We start from the raw sequence: 16,257 nt of genomic DNA, 5'->3' as shown, positions 1-16,257 counted from the left end.
TCTTCCGGGTCTCCCATGTGGTAGCAGGAACCCAACACCTGGACCATCTACTGCTAAATCCTGGTCACATTAGTAGGGAGCTGGATGGGAACTGGAGACAGAACTGGATCTTAGACATTGTGATATGAAATGTGAGCGTGCCAAGCAGCAGCTTAACCCACTGCATCACAATGCCAGCCCTAACATTTGAAACTTTTTGAGCAGTGTGTTGGCACTCAAAATGCTTTAGATTTCCAAGCAGCATTTTGGATTTTAGATTTTTGTATTAAGGATGCCCAACATGTATTAAGATTGACCTAACTTCAGGCATTTTAAGATAATGTCAATTAACAAGTTAGAAAAGGTTATGGCTGTACCTTCAGCCGTGGGGCTAATACTCCATCAGCTGAAAGCACAAACTCCCAGTGACTACTGTAATCACTTATCCACGATGAAAGTGCCATCACCCAAGTTAAGCGGAGTGGATCGAGTACCACCAACAGGAGAGAACTCAAACGATGAGAAAGGCACTTCAAGTGAGTGAGTGTCTGTACCATAATGGTGCTCTGTTTTCTTTCCAACGGAACGGGCATGATGTAGTTCAGAATAGACAGCTGGTCTGTGGTGTCTTCCAGAACTGCTAAGATCCTCAGCACATCCAGAAGGGAGAGTTGCTCTGGGATTTCTGCCTCTGGTTCCTTCCTGATTTCTTCTTCTCTCTCTTTAGCAGTAGGTGGTTCGCCAACCACTGACATCATCACTTCAGAAAGCCAAAGTTTTGGTGGAAGGTTTGCGCTTTCTGACGTGTCTCTAAGCAAAGAAAAAAATAAGTCAGTGACCAATGTGGAAGAATTATTTAAACCAAATTCAGGCAGCACACAGAATGGCTCCTGTGAAGTCTGTATGGCCATATGCTATAGAGTCATTGTCATATATTATCATTTAATGTCATAGAATGTAATTTTATTCAAGTTGGATTAAAAAATATTTTAAAAAGTGTTTGTATGTGATTTTGCTAAATATGCCTCATGTTGACCAACCTAAGGTAAACAAGTGACGGTTTAATAAATATACACAGCGTGCTCAGCCAAGTAGTTAAGACATCATCTCCCAGGGCCCGGCGCGGTGGCGCAAGTGGTTAAAGGTCCTCGCCTTGCACGCCCGGGATCCCATATGGGCGCCGGTTCTAATCCCGGCAGCCCCGCTTCCCTTCCAGCTCCCTGCCTGTGGCCTGGGAAAGCAGTCGAGGACGGCCCAAAGCCTTGGGAACCTGCACCCGCGTGGGAGACCGGAAGAGGCTCCTGGCTTCGGATCGGCATAGTATCGACCCGTTGCGCTCACTTGGGGAGTGAATCATTGGATGGAAGATCTTCCTCTCTGTCTCTCCTCTCTGTACATCTGCCTTTCCAATAACAAAATAATAAAAATAAATCTAAAAAAAAAAAAAAAAAAAAGACATCATCTCCCAACAGAGCACTTGGGTTTTATACTCAGCTTCTGATTCCAGTTTCCCGGTAATAAAGGACCCTTGAGGCAGTGGTGATGGCTTGATTGATTCAGTTTCTGTCATCCACATGACAGGATAGCACTCCTGGGTCCTGATTTTGGCTGCCATAGGCTTCTAACGGATGAACCAGTAGATACAAGCGCCCTCTCTGTGTGTGTGTGTGTGTGTGTGTGTGTGATAACTAAATTTTTTTAAAGGGGGCTAGTGCCATGGCATAGTGAGTACAGCTGCTGCCTGAGATGCTGGCACACTGTAGGGGGCACTGGTTTGTGTCCTGGCTGCTCCACTTCCCGTCCAGCTCCCTGATAATGCACCTGGCAAAGCAGCAGCAGGTGACCCAAATGCTTTTACCCCTGCACATGTGTGGGAGACCCAGAAGAAGCTCCTGCCTCCTGGCTTGAGCCTGATATTGACTTGGTCAGTATGACCATTTGGGCAAAGAACCAGCAGATGGGACAATCCTTGCTCCCTTTCTCTAGCTCTGCCTTTTAAATAAATAAAACACATCTTTAAAAAAAAAAAAGATTCAAGTAGTTCACTCACACTACTTGGCAATGTAAATGTGAGCCAGAATCTTTTTCCTTGCACCATCTTTAGGTACTAACTAAACTGGTCTCATCAATAGTGAAAGCAGACGTGCCTGACAGTCAGCAAGGTGCCCAAATGATTCTCATGCTCTGATTCATGTTTTTATGTAGTTTCTGTCACACCGAACAGGAGTAACTCAGTTAACGGAAAGGATGTTGGGGAAATCACAGAGTGTGGCTTGTAAAGGTAGGCGACAGACTGAAGACTTTGCAGCTGTGGCCTCACTCCTGTGGATTTCTGAAGAGGACAAACAGGCAGCACTGTGGAGATGACTGCGAGGGTGAGAAACTAGGCAAGTCTATGCAGGCAATCAGCAACTACCTCCCAACCATGCAAATCAATCATCTTGGAAGTAGACCTGCTCCAGCCCCGACCAAGTCTGAGATGCCTGCAGACTCCTCCTTCCAACCTCAGCCATTCCAGACGCCCCAAGTCAGGACGTTCAGTTAAACTATTGCCAAACTCGGGTCCAGCACGATAGTGTAATGGTTAAGGTCCTTGCTTTGAATGTGCTGGGATCCCATATGGGTACCGGTTCTGGTCCTGGCAGCTCCACTTCCCATCCAACTCCCTGCTTGTGGCCTGGGAAAGCAGTCAAGGACAGCCCGAAGACTTGGGACCCTGTACCTGCGTGGGAGACCCGAAAAGAAGTTCCTGGCTCCTGGCTTCAGATCAGCACTGCACCGGCTGTTGCTGCCACTTGGGGAGTGAATCATCGGACGGAAGATCTTCCTCTCTGTCTCTCCTCCTCTCTGTATATCTGCCTTTCCAATAAAATAAATAAATCTAAAAAAAATTGCCAAACTCTTTGACCACTCCCCCAGCAACAAGGTGAAATAATAGATTTATACTTGAGGTCAACAAGCTATAGGGCATTTGCTACACAGCAAAGAGAAATTGTACACACAGTTTAATAAAAAACATTTAAATATATATGTAAACACGCACAATAAATTAGAATTTTAGACATACCTTTCCATTCTTTCTGAGTTATCCTCATTATCCTCCATGATACGTTTCTAATTTCCAAAAACTGTAGTGATTTAATATGGAAAGGAAACAGATATTAGTCTAAGAGAGTGCTGAGGGGGCGGTGCAACGGCTCAACTAACGAATCCTCCACCTGCTAGCATCAACATGCCATAAGGGTACCTGTTTGTGTCCCAGCTAATCCATTTCCCATCCAGTTCCCTGAGTGTGGCCACGACAGCAGCTGAGGACAGCCCAAAGCCTTGGGACCCAGCACCCATGTGGGAGACCTGGAAGAAGCTCCTGGCTTCAGATTGGTCCTGCTCTAGCCATTGTGGCCATCTGGAGAGTGAAGCAGCAGATGGAAGATCTTTCCCTCTCCTCTCTATAAATCTATTTTCCAACAAAAATAAATTGTAAAGAAAAAAAAGAGTACTGAATGATGTTTCAGTTATTTCTAACCCTCTTCCATTAGCATAAAATTAAAGAATTACAAGAGCTGTGGCTTACTTCTTCCTTTGCATAGTATGGGAGTCCCAGAGCTGAATTCAGCACTGACACTGGGGGGTGCAGGTCTACCAGGAGGTCTGCTTAATTACCTGCCTGCCAAGACAGAAGACATATTCACTTTTCAAACCTCTTCTTTAAGTGCATTAATGCCCAACACTAGCATTTTTAATGTCTTTATTTTAAAAGCAGACTGACAAGAATGAGAGACTACTTCATTCCCTAAATGCCTCCAACAGCCCTAGCTAGCCCAGGCCAAAGCAGGGAAACTCCATCTGGTTTCCCAAGAAGGTTGCTTAAGACTTCATCTGCTAGGGCCTGCTGCAGTAACCTAGTGGCTAAAGTCTTTGCCTTTCACATGCCAGAATCCCATATGAGTGCCAGTTTGTTTCCTGGCAGGTTTACTTCCCATCTAGCTTCCTGCTTCTGACCTGGGAAAATACTCAAGGACGCCCCAAAGCCTTGGGACACTGTGCCTGTATGAAAGACCTAGAAGAGGCTCCTGGCTCCTGGCTTCGTATCAGCTCAGCTCCAGCTGTTGTGGCCACCCGGGGAGTGAATCAGCGGATGGAAGATCTTCCTCTCTGTCTCCCTCCTCTCTGTATACCTGACTTTCCAATAAAAATAAATAAATGTTAAAAAAAAATACTCTATCTGCTGCCTTCCATCCAGGCACATGAACAAGAAAGTTGGGGCCGAGGCCTGCAGTAGGCAGGCAGATATTGATTACAGGCATTCCATTTGCTTTCCCAAGCCACAAGCAGGGAGCTGGGCGAGAAGCGCAGCAGTCAGGACAATCCGGGATGTCAACGCAGGCTGAGGATTAGCTTTTTGCACTACCATGCTCGCCCTGATCTATACATATTTGTAAACAGATCACTTATTAAACTCGTAATTGTGCCAATGGTTTTCTTCAAGGACAACACTAACTGACACAATAACGCATACCTGGCATTAACTTATATGCTCATACAGGAAAACTCAAACAAGAGTTCCATTGAAACCCTGTGTGTGATATGGACTGCTGCTTCTGATTCTGTCATATATATTTTTATTTTTATTTATTTTTTTTTAAGATTTATTTTTATTATTTTTTCATTGGAAAGGCGGATATACAGAGAGGAGAGACAGAGAGGAAGATCTTACGTCCGATGATTCACTCCCCAAGTGAGCGCAATGGCCGGAGCTATGCCGATCCGAAGCCAGGAGCCAGGAACTTCTTCCAGGTCTCCCACACAGGTGCAGGGTCCCAACGCTTTGGGCTCTCCTCAACTGCTTTCCCAGGCCACAAGCAGGGAGCTGGATGGGAAGTGGAGCTGCCGGGATTAGAACCGGTGCCCATATGGGATCCTGGCGCATTCAAGGCAAGGACTTTAGCCGCTAGGCCACGGCGCCGGGCTCAAACTTTTTTTTTTTTTAAGGCACATTTACAGAGAGAAAGAGAGAGAGAGAAAGAGAGAAATCGCTCTTTTGGTTCACTTCCCAAATGGGCACAACGGCCCAAGGTGAACTAATCAGATACAAGGCCAGAAGCCAGGAACTTCCTCCAGAACTTGCATGTGAGTGCAGGGTCCCAAGAACTTGAGTCATCTTCAGCTGCGTTTCAGGCTATAAGCAGGGAGCTGGTTGGGAAGTAGAGCAGCCAGGACTAGAACTGGTGTCCATGGGGATGCTGATGCTATGCAGGCTTCCAATTTTATCATATTTTATTTTTAAAAATATTACAGAGCCAACAGTGTGGCATGACAGGGTAAGCTGCCCCTTGAAACTGCAGCATCTCGTATCCAAGTGGCAGGATTTGAGTCCTCACTGTTCTGTTTCTGATTCAGCTTCCTGCTAATGTGCCTGGGAAAGCAGCAAATGATGGTCCACATGCTTGAGGAACAACCGGGCACATGGGAGATTTGGATGGAACTTCTAGTTCATGGCTTCTGCCTGGCCCAACCCTGAGTTTTGTAGCCATCTGAGGGTGAACCAGTAAATGGAGGTTCTGTCTCTCTTTCTCTCACCATCACTGCCATTGAAAATAAGTAAATAAATAACACCATCTCACTAACCCACAAATAATTCAGAAAGCATTATGGAAAATAGTGTTTTATTTCATGGTTAAGAAACCTTTGTAGGGGCCTGGCACAGTAGCCTATCAGCTAAAGTCCTCACCTTGCAAGTGCCAGGATCCCATATCGGCACTGGTTCTAATCCCAGCAGTCCCACTTCCCACCGAGCTCCCTGCTTGTGGCCCGGGAAAGCAGTCAAGGACAGCTCAAAGCCTTGGGAACCTGCACCCGCGTGGGAGACCTGGAAGAGCTCCTGGCACCTGGCTTCGGATCGGCATAGCTCTGGCTGTTGTGGCCACTTGGCGAGTGAATCAGTGGACAGAAGTTCTTCCTGTCTCCCCTCCTCTCCATATATTTGACTTTCCAATAATAATAATAAAAATCTTTAAGAAAAAATTGATCCCTGGGCCTGGCAGCATGGCCTAGCAGCTAAAGTCCTCGCCTTGATCCCATATGGGATCCCAGGATCCCATATGGGCACTGGTTCTAATCCCGGCAGCTCCACTTCCCATCCAGCTCCCTGCTTGTGGCCTGGGAAGGCAGCTGAGGACGGCCCAAAGCTTTGGGACCCTGCACCCGCGTGGGATACCCGGAAGAAATACCATTTAGGTACTGCGGCAGTGGTTAGAAGGGCTCTCTTTCTACCTCTTTCAAATAATAATAATAATAAAAAATCTGAAGTCATCCTTGGCTTCTCTCTCCTATTCTCCATTCCCTAATATTCCTGTTACTGGTACATGTAAAGTACCTTAAGAATTTCAGTACTTGCGCCCGGCGGTGTGGCCTAGCGGCTAAGGTCCTCACCTTGAACGCGCCCCGGGATCCCATATGGGCACTGGTTCTAATCCCAGCAGCTCCAGTTCCCATCATCCAGCTCCCTGCTTGTGGCCTAGGAAGGCAGTGGATGACAGCCCAAAGCTTTGGGACCCTGCACCTGTGTGGGAGACCTGGAAGAAGTTCCTGGCTCCTGGCTTCGGATCGGCATAGCATCGGCCGTTGCGCTCACTTGGGGAGTGAATCATCGGACGGAAGAAATTCCCCTCTGTCTCTCCTCCTCTCTGTATATCTGACTTTCCAATAAATAAATAAATCTTTTTTTTTTTTAAAGGAATTTCAGTACTCTTCATGCCTGGCTCCACACCACCCTGTTTCAGGGCCACTACATTGCCTCCTAATTCACCTTCCTGCTGGTACTCTCGCCTCCTACCTCCACACAGCTGAAGCCTGTTAAAAACGCCCCTTCCTAAACGGCTTTCCATCGTCTAGGAAGGGCGAAAAGCCTTTCTGGGGGGCGGCCTAATTTCTGTCCTTAGGTATCACCCTCGAAAGGCAAACGGAGTCCTCCTTACCCTGCCAGTCAAAAGGAAGAGTTTCCAAGAGACAAAGGGACAGGGGTTGGTGAAGAGAAGCGAAAACGTCGGTAAAGAGAAGGGAGAGCTCCTCCTGCCTTCGCGATCCCGGCCTCGGTCTCCAAGACTCGGCCCCGAGTCTCCGTTCACCCTACTCCCTTCGCCGTAGAAGGGAAAGAAACTTTCTCCTGATCCCAAACGGCTTCCTTCTGAGGTATCTGTGTATCCAGGCACCCGGCGGACGCGTTACTATGGTGACAAGGGCTCGGGGACCTTCTTGCTTTTTTCCTTTAGCTGGCTGTCTTTTCTCCTCTTGAATTCCCAAACAATACATACCACAGCTTGCAAAGATACAAGATCTTTTTTTTTTAAAGATTTATTTTTATTATTTTTTTATTGGAAAGGCGGATATACAGAGAGGAGAGACAGAGAGGAAGATCTTCCGTCCGATTATTCCCTCCCCAAGTGGCAGCAGCGGTGGATGCGCCGATCCCAGCCACATCGGATATTCCTCTGCAATGTTGTGGTTGTGAGCTAGAGGATTGTGAGCTATGCTTGACTGCATTCCCAGGCCACAGGCAGGGTATCAGGCGCCCGGCGGACGCGTTACTATGGTGACAAGGGCTCGGGGACCTTCTTGCTTTCTTCCCTTTAGCTGGCTGTCTTTTCTCCTCTTGAATTCCCAAACAATACATACCACAGCTTACAAAGATACAAGATCTTTTTTTTTTTAAAGATTTATTTTTAAAAAGAAAGAAAAAAAAAGATTTATTTTTATTATTGGAAAGGCGGATATACAGAGAGGAGAGACAGAGAGGAAAATCTTCCGTCCCATTATTCACTCACCAAGTGGCAGCAGCGGTGGATGCGCCAATCCCAGCCACATCGGATATTCCTCTTCAATCCTTGGGAGCCCAAGGAGCCCAAGGATTAAGGATTAAGGCTGCCGGGATTAGAACCGGAGCCCATATGGGATCCCGGGCGTGCAAGGTGAGGACCTTAACCACTTGCGCCACCGCGCCGGGCCCAAGATACAAGATCTTAAAAAAAGGAATTGTAAATATGCTCTTGAATGTGATTCTCGTCAGTCCAGAGACAATTTTTTTTCAGGCGATAGAGGTAGACACCTAAATTTGGGGGCGGAGCGAAGAGGTGTTTAATCCCACAAGGCCAAGCGACGGGGCCTCGTCTTCCTCTTTCCGCTATCTTGGAGCCTGTGGAGGTGAGTTGGGGAGTTTGCTGCCGCACTTGTGGGGTAAATAACCGGTTTGGAGTCACCCATATACCGAGGCGAGGCTCTGAGGCACCGCCGGCCACTGATTTCTGTGGGTCCCAGGAAGAAAGAGGACAGGATGGAGGAGATGCGGGGCGGATCGGGTAGGTGCCCTGGCGCGGGTATCCGGCGCCCGGGCCTTGGAACTTGAGTCCTGTGCTCAAGCCATGTGAAGTAGAAGGACAGGGTTCTCTGGTGGCATGGGAGCGGTCTAGCCTGACCCTTTCCTATTTGTTTTTGATGCAGCCCTCATTTTGTTTGTCACAGATCTTAAGCTGTTCTACCCCAAACCGGCCCATGGAAGTCTTGCACGCTTCCCATCGGTTTGGTCGGCATTTTCGGCGTTTCCGTTTGAGGTTCCTAGGAGTTGGTTCTTTGAGTTTGTAATCTTGCCACTTTGCGAGGTTGCGTCGGTAGCAGCCACGGCCACTCTGAGGCTTTACACCCTTACAGGGTGCAACGGCCACTCTGAGGCTTTACACCCTTACAGGGTGTAAAATCGCCCAGCGGGGTTCCGAACCCAGGGACTAGGTGGGAGTTGCAGTTTCTTGTGTTTTTTGTGTTTTAGGCCTGCTGGGAACAGGACTTCTAGAAGGCAACAATGTCTGGAAGGTAGGTGCTTCTGATCTACTTGCTTTGTGGCTCACTTTTACTGAACATTGAAATTAGTGGGAGGAAAAATGAAATGCTTGCTGGAGTTGGAGTGGGGGAGGGAGGGATTCATTGCTGGGCAAACGGTCGCCAGCTTGGTGGAGATTAATAAGCTTTTTTTTTTTTTACCATTTTTTAAATTTATTTACTGATTGATTTTTCACATTCCATTATTATTGCTATCATTTTATGGTACAGTTCCATATTCCCTTATCCCCTCCCCAAATCCCCCCCCTCCCAGTTCCTTTATATCATTACTAACATATAGTTCTTCATACTCAGTCATATGTTCATCATTGCGGGCATGGACAATGGTAGAGAGTCCAGAATCCTATTGTCAAAATATAATATAAACAGTTTCACTGTAAGTCCATCTTTGTCTGGAAACAGAGATGTCGACCACAGTGCATCCTCACATCTGGTTGTTAGTCTCCATTACATAACTACTGTACATCCCCGTAAATGAAAAGTCATGATACAGAATCAACAGTAGAAAGAAAAATAGAGTTTTACAATGCCATGAAGTTAAATGACATGTTACTAGATATGGCAGTCTCCATTACACAACTACTATACATCCCCTTAAATGAAGAGCCTCAAAACAAAATCAACATCAGGGAGAAAAAAAGAAATTAATAACATCAAGAAGTTAAACAACATGCTATTAAGTGACTAACGTGTAGCTGAAGAAGTGAAAATCAAGAACCTTCTTGAAAAAAACGATGCCACTGTATGATCTACAGGTTTGGAAGAGGCAAATTCTTTTAGCTTTTGTTACTCTGGAAGAATTTTATTTCATTTTCAAAGACAAAAGAAAGCTTTGCTGGATATGTTATCCTAGACCAACAATTTTTTCTTTTAGAATCTGGAATATGTCACTCCATTCTCTTGCCTGTAGAGTTTCCTGTGAGAGATCTCCTGTGAGCTTAATTGGCATTCCTTTATATGTCAATTGATGTTTTTCACGTGCACATTTAAAGGATCCTTTCCTTATGTTCAGTTGTTCCTTATGTTCAAGTGAATAGAGCTTGATAATCATATGGCTTGGTGAAGATCGCTTTTGATCAAGCTTGTTGGTAGTTCTCTATCCCTCCTGGATCTTGTTTCCCAATTCTTTCTCCAGATTTGGGAAATTTTCCTTGATTATTTCATTAAATACATTTGCAAACTCAGCTTCTCTTTCTGCACCTCCCAGGACTCCCATAACTCTTATATTTGGCCTCTTAATAGTCTTTCAGTTCTTGAATGCTTTTTTTGGCCTGATCCAGCTCTGCTTCCAGCTTTTTGTTTGCTTCCCCCTGGTGACAGGAGATATCTGCCAATTCTGAGATTTTTTCTTCTTGCTTCATTCTATTTTGCAGACTCTCCACTGTACTTGTAATTTGCTCTACTGTGTTCTTAATTTCTGATATTCCAGTCTTGATTTGCTTTACTGCTTGCTTAAATTCTTTGATCTCTTGCATGAACTTCTCATTTTTGACCAGAATCTTTAAAATGAGTCTTATGGATTCTGTGTCCCCCATTTTCTCAGTGTCTTCCTCAGTTAACTCTGAGGTTGGCATACGGTTTTGCTCCTTTGCAGGGGAGTCTTCAGTAATATTGTGCCTTTGTCTCTTCTTTTGCTCTTGATCATTGTACTTCTGGTTAGCAGTCTTCTTGGGGCAGGTTTCTAAGCTGTGTCACCCACAGGTCTACAATGTGATTTTACTTATTGCAGTTGGTACACAACTTTTTGCTTGCAGCCACTTGTGCCACAACCTCCATCAAGTTCCAGGTCTGGCTTCTTATGTCAGATATCCACCTTAGTCTCCACAGCCCCAGCTCTTGGCTCACCACTTTCCACCTTCTGTGATACCGTGCTGAGGCTGCACTGTTGTCTCTGCAACCTTTCTCTCTCTTCTGGTTGGAGTGGGTTCCAGGATTAAAGAGACACCAGGTGTCCTATATGGTTAGGTTGTTGTTGGTGCTGATCTTGTCGGAACTTGTTGGATGTTAGGTGTGGGTGCCACACGGACCTGTTTTGACAGGTATGATGCCACAGTCGGTATTATTTTCCTGCGGGACCTCAGCGAGTTCTCGCGAGCTCTGCACATACGAAGTTCACTGTTGTCCCCTACAGTCCCAAAGCTATTGCCGCAGTGCGCAAAATGGCGCCCGACGTGCTACCACAACAGTTCTTGATCTGCTGGCCGTCTGATCCGAGGGCTACCCAGACATGCCCTGGGTGGAACCCATAGAATGCCATGTCGTTGCAGTTCACCGAGTCAGAAATGAGCTCACTCCCTCTCAGAGCATGCTCAGTCCTTTCCCTTGCCCTTTCCTCCTTAGGCAAAATGGCAACCAATTCAGCTCTAGGGGGCTGACTGGGCTGTGAAATCCTTGCTGTTCTCGCACTGCCCGGCTGCGACCTGCTGCTCTGTCTCTGCTCCTGGTCAAATCAAACGGACCAGCAGGACATTTAGTTCCCCGTGTGGGTTCACCTCCCAAGCTCCCAGTGAAAGTCCCTTCCCACCTGGTTGTTGGTGGAGTTCCGGCTGCTGGTGGAGTTTAGATCACCGTGCTGGAATATCATTCACTGCAACACCACACCGCTGTGCCCGCTGCTTTCCTGTGTCTGTCAGTCTCCAGGTACCCCTCTGCTGTTGTTCTGTCCTTTCGTATTTCCTGAAGTATGTCCTCTCTGCTTCATTCTGGTTAAATGCTTCTCCGTCCGTTTAAACATGTCCTTACCCTATTCCGCCATCTTGATTCTCCGATTAATAAGCTTTTGAAACAATTTGGATGAGATGTTCTGTTTCCTGTTAGGCTGTGGTGCAAGGCCATTTTTGCTGGCTACAAGCGAGGTCTCCGGAACCAAAGGGAACACACGGCCCTGCTGAAAATCGAAGGTGTTTATGCCCGGGATGAAACTGAGTTCTACTTGGGCAAGAGGTGTGCCTACGTGTACAAAGCAAAGAAGTAAGTGGCTAATATTGGCATTGTTGGAAGTGTTAACCTGATGGGTTTCATTTTCTTGCAGGGAGATGATGATGTTGGTAAAGTTCCATTGTGGCCTGTGCTTTGGGTTTTTAAGGAATTTTGTGGTACGTGACAGAAGGACAGGGGCTTCCTCCTGGTCTACATGGGTCCAGAGTCCCAAGGCTTTGGGCCATCTTCCAATGATTTCCCAGGCCACAAGCAGGGAGCTGGATGGGAAGTAGTGCTGCTGGACTTGAATTTTATGGGGCGTGACAGAAGTTACCTTAGTATGTGGCGGTAGAATTTTGGAAAGATTGGGTATGGTACTTGTTCAAAGGAAATGGCTGGCTAGCTGGCTAGGGTTTATAGGACAGATTCGTGTATCAAATTGTCATGTGTGTGTTGTGGGCACTCCAGTGATGTAGGTCATTACGTGAAATCCAGTGTGTGTGCGCGCGCGCATGCATTTGCTTTTAAAGGAAAGGCAGATTTATGGAGAAGAAACGTTTTTCTCACCCCTGAAAGTACCACATTGCCTGGGATTGAGCCATCTGAAGCCAGGGGCTTCCTCCTGTTCTACATGGGTCCAGGGTCCCAAGGCTTTGGGCCATCCTCCAAGGATTTCCCAGGCTACAAGCTGGGAGCTCAGTGGGAAGTGGTGCTGCTGGACTCAAACCTGATGCCTTATGGAGGAACTTGGAGGTTAGCTAATTGAGCCATGCGCACTGGCGGGAAAAACCAGTGTTAAAGGCCTTTGTGAGCCTATGTGCATTGAGGTGTGTTTCTGCTCTTCCCAGTTAGGAGTCATTCTTGTACCTTCAGTGTTCCCCAACTCGAGGACACCCCGTTTTCAGGTCTTCAGCTAGCACATGTATCTCCCTCTTTGCGGTGTTCATGCCAGGGAGTCAGAGCTGTTTCTTCATCTTCCAGGCTTTTCCTCTTGCCATCTTTAGGGCAAGCCTTCTCTGGCTGCTTAAACTTACAATTTTTGTGCGTGAAAATACTCTCACATTTGTCCTTCCTAGAATAAGCTGTTCCATGAGGGATTGACAAAAGTTCCTGGGATACAGTAGGCATTGTATCTACTGAGTGGATGATGCTAGTGTGTTTTAGTAAAAGGCTTATTTATATTGCAAAGTCAGATATCCAGAGAGGAGAAGAGACATAGAGGAAGATGCTCCATCCGATGAGCTGAGCCAGTCTGAAGCCAAGAGCCCATAGCCTCTTCCAGTTCTCCCACGCAGGTGCAGGGTCCCAAAGTTTTGGGTCATTTTTTTTTTCTTTGTCATTATTTTATTTTGATAATCTTTACATAGTTGATTAGGGCACAAAGGGTCAAGGGCTACAGGAAAATGGACAAAACGATTGTTTCCACATTATTATTATTTTCTGTATCTGGGGTAAAGGGAGAGATAAAGTGAGAAGGCTCCACCCATCCTAGTTCCCCAATGTGGGACATGCTGCAAGGGTCCTGCTCAAGAGGTTCTGATAGTTCAACAGTTCTGAATTGCTTCAGATCTCGCCATTCCAGAATCCACTGGCTGACATAGTTCACTATAGTGTGTCTGCCCAGATTTTAACTGCCAGCACATGGCTGGGATGGATTTGTTCTCTTCTCCATCCTCTGTTGTACTGGGTATCTTCTTTGTGTTCCTATGGTCTGCCATATCCTCCATGTGCACCTGGATATGTTGCTAGGGTCATCTTTTACTGTTTTCTTAGTCCACAGGCATGGAGCTGGCAGGGAAGTTGGTCTGCCAGGATTAGAAACAGTACCCATGTAGGATCCTGGTGTCTGTAAGGTGAGGTCTTAGCCGCTAGGCTACTGTGCAGGACCCTGGTATTTGTGTATTTTAAAGTTTTATGGTGGGCCCTGTGTGATGGTTGTAATGGTTAAGGTCCTTGCCTTGCATGCCTGGGATCCCATATGAGCGCCGGTTCTAATCCCGGCAGCTGCACTTCCCATTCAGCTCCCTGCTTGTGGCCTGGGAAAAAGCAGTCAAAGCCTTGGGACCCTGCACCTGCGTGGGAGACCCAGAAAAGCTCCCGGCTTCGGATTGGCTCAGCTCCAGCCGTTGCTGCCACTTGGGGAGTGAATCATCGGACGGAAGATATTCCTCTCTGTCTCTCCTCCTCTCTGTATATCCGCCTTTCCAATAAAAATAAATAAATCTTAAAAAGAAAAAGTTTTATGGTAAATATAAATGAATAACCATACTGTCAATATGAAAAAAATGAAAGCTGTAGTGGCTGCATGAGTTCTCATGTGTTTTCTATTCTCTTTTAAAATCAGCAACACAGTGACTCCTGGCGGCAAACCTAACAAAACCAGAGTCATCTGGGGAAAGGTAACTCGTGCTCACGGAAACAGTGGCATGGTGCGTGCCAAGTTCCGAAGCAACCTGCCTGCGAAGGCCATTGGACACAGGATCCGAGTGGTAAGTACAATCACTCGCATACAGACTCTTTGTTGAATGGGACAAAGCTTTGACATTTAAGATCTTTGAGATTACCAAAGGGTACCACTTTATTGTTACAAGGCTTGTAGCCAGTGTAAATAATACAGAATGTGTGCTTCTTTTTAATACCTCCCCATTTGCAACTTGGCAAGTGTTACAATTGGTACTATAAACTTTTATTTTGTAACTGATGAAAGAAAACTGATATTTAAGTCTCTGCACTTAAATCCAAGTCTTGGGCTCCAGGTTCTGTTTGCAACAGGATTTTATCCACAACTCCTGCTTTTTTCTTTAGTTGGGATTCATTGGTAGATTTTATTTTTGGATCTGTGGGAACAAATAAACTTTTTATAAACAAATTTTTGCTCATTAGAGGAAGAATGTATTTATAGAACCTCTGCCTAATGTTGTCATATGTTCTTTTTCTCCCCCAGATGCTGTATCCCTCAAGAATTTAAAACTATTGAAAATAAATAAATAAAAATGGATTGATTATCTTGTATTTTTGGTAAATGGTTTGAAAAACTTAATTGGCCTATATTGAGTTACTGTGTGCTTAACTGTCATTAAACAGCATTGTCTGAATAAAAGGATGCAGAACGCCTTCCTTGGAGGAATCTTTGAAATGTAATGGGCTTCCTTGCATTGACAGAAAAGCTTAATGTCTGAGGATAATCTTCCTGAGTAGCACAGACTTGGAACCGATTATTCTGTATGGAGAACAAGTTGACAGATTAGCAGCTTTCTCATACAGGGTTAAACTAGGTCATTGGGGTTTGATTGGACTGGTAATCCCATTGGGTTAGGAGCTACATAAGCTGAAAATATTTTTAAGAGTGCCACATTTCTGCCCTTAAAGAGTAACTGGGAATATAGCTTTCTTAGGCCTCATGTTTTACTGTATTTTGCATTTAGGATTGAGGATTTTATGGCATGTTAAAAAGGGAGAAAAAACTTTCAGATTTTACTTGAAAAATTGTTAAATTTCCTAGTGTGCCAAATATGAGTATGGACTGAAGCATTAGTTTGCCATCACATCCTTTTTTTTTTTTTTTTTTAAGAATTGCTTATTTTTATTGGAAAGAGATTTACAGGGAGAAATATCTGCTGGTTCACTCCGCAAGTGGCTGGAACTAAGCCAGTCTGAAGCCAGGAGCCAGGAACTTAATGTGGATTACCCACCCTGTACCCACGTGGGTGCAGGGTCCCAAGGCTTTGGGCCATCTACTGCTTTCTCAGACCACAAGCAGGGAGCTGGATGGGAAGTAGAGTGGCCAGAACATGAAGAAGTCCTAATTTGGGATCCTGGCACATAGGTGAAGGAGGACTTGACTAAAATGTGTTGACACCAACAAAGACCTTTGAAGGAAAAGAAATTGAACACTGGAAGTGATATGATTTAATACTTTCCAGGAAGCTGGTGTGTAGATGCATTGGGATAAGGTCTTTAAATATTGCTGCTGTAATAAGAGCTTTTAAATAAGCCATCTTAGAAAAAAGGAAATAGCACAAAGATCTTTGCAACACCAGGCATCCAAGGAGGCATTAAAATGATCACTTAATGGGAGCAACTTTGTAGTAAATCTAAAAATAGTCAGGTACTGTGGTGGGTAAAGCTGCCACCTGCATCCGCTGTAGCTGCTGCTTTGAGTCCCAGGAGCTCCACTTTGGACCCAGCTCCCTGCTAATGCACTGGATGGAGAAAGCAGTAAGGAACAGTCCAGTAACTTGGGCTGCTGTATTCATGGGAGAGCAGAAGCTGCTGGCTTCAGTCTGCCATTTGGATGGTGAGCCATCTTGTTAGAAGATGCCAGTCAGGTTGGGTTTTTTTAATTGGAAAGGTAGACATAAGGCCATCTGCTGGTTCACTCCACAAATAGGCACAATGTGAACTGATTCTGGGTCTGATGGTGGTGCTAGGTTCCAGTGGTTTGGGCCATCCTCCAGCTTCCCAAGCCAC

At 45.7% G+C, this 16,257-nt stretch overlaps 2 protein-coding genes across 3 annotated transcripts in view; one reads left to right on the top strand and one right to left on the bottom strand.

The window, feature by feature from the left end:
- Positions 1 to 3,515, bottom strand: part of LOC121171359 (dynein regulatory complex protein 9-like) — a 33,140-nt gene extending 29,625 nt beyond the window's left edge. The window contains exons 1-2 of one of the 2 annotated variants that reach the window (XM_041003057.1): positions 3,506 to 3,515; positions 534 to 787 (exon numbers count right to left, since the gene is read on the bottom strand). In XM_041003057.1, coding sequence (XP_040858991.1) covers positions 534 to 787; positions 3,506 to 3,515 — 264 coding nt within the window. Of the gene's footprint in view, positions 1 to 533; positions 790 to 3,046; positions 3,117 to 3,505 lie in introns of those variants that run through there. The other variant, XM_041003056.1, reaches the window with a different exon arrangement.
- Positions 3,516 to 8,114: 4,599 nt separating this feature from the next.
- On the top strand, positions 8,115 to 14,887 carry LOC121171265 (60S ribosomal protein L35a). Its single transcript, XM_041002896.1, has 5 exons — positions 8,115 to 8,178; positions 8,798 to 8,841; positions 11,686 to 11,838; positions 14,132 to 14,276; positions 14,732 to 14,887. The coding sequence occupies exons 2-5, from the start codon at positions 8,831 to 8,833 to the stop codon at positions 14,753 to 14,755; spliced, it is 333 nt and encodes a 110-aa protein (XP_040858830.1). The 5' UTR covers positions 8,115 to 8,178; positions 8,798 to 8,830; the 3' UTR covers positions 14,756 to 14,887.
- Positions 14,888 to 16,257: the final 1,370 nt, after the last annotated feature.

The sequence above is a fragment of the Ochotona curzoniae genome, unplaced genomic scaffold (assembly GCF_017591425.1).
Source record: "Ochotona curzoniae isolate NIBS_2020 unplaced genomic scaffold, NIBS_Ocur_1.0 scaffold_2587, whole genome shotgun sequence".
Taxonomy (NCBI): Eukaryota; Metazoa; Chordata; class Mammalia; order Lagomorpha; family Ochotonidae; genus Ochotona; species Ochotona curzoniae.
The sequence above is the reverse complement of the archived record's forward strand: the minus strand, read 5'-3'. Positions and strand labels throughout refer to the sequence as shown.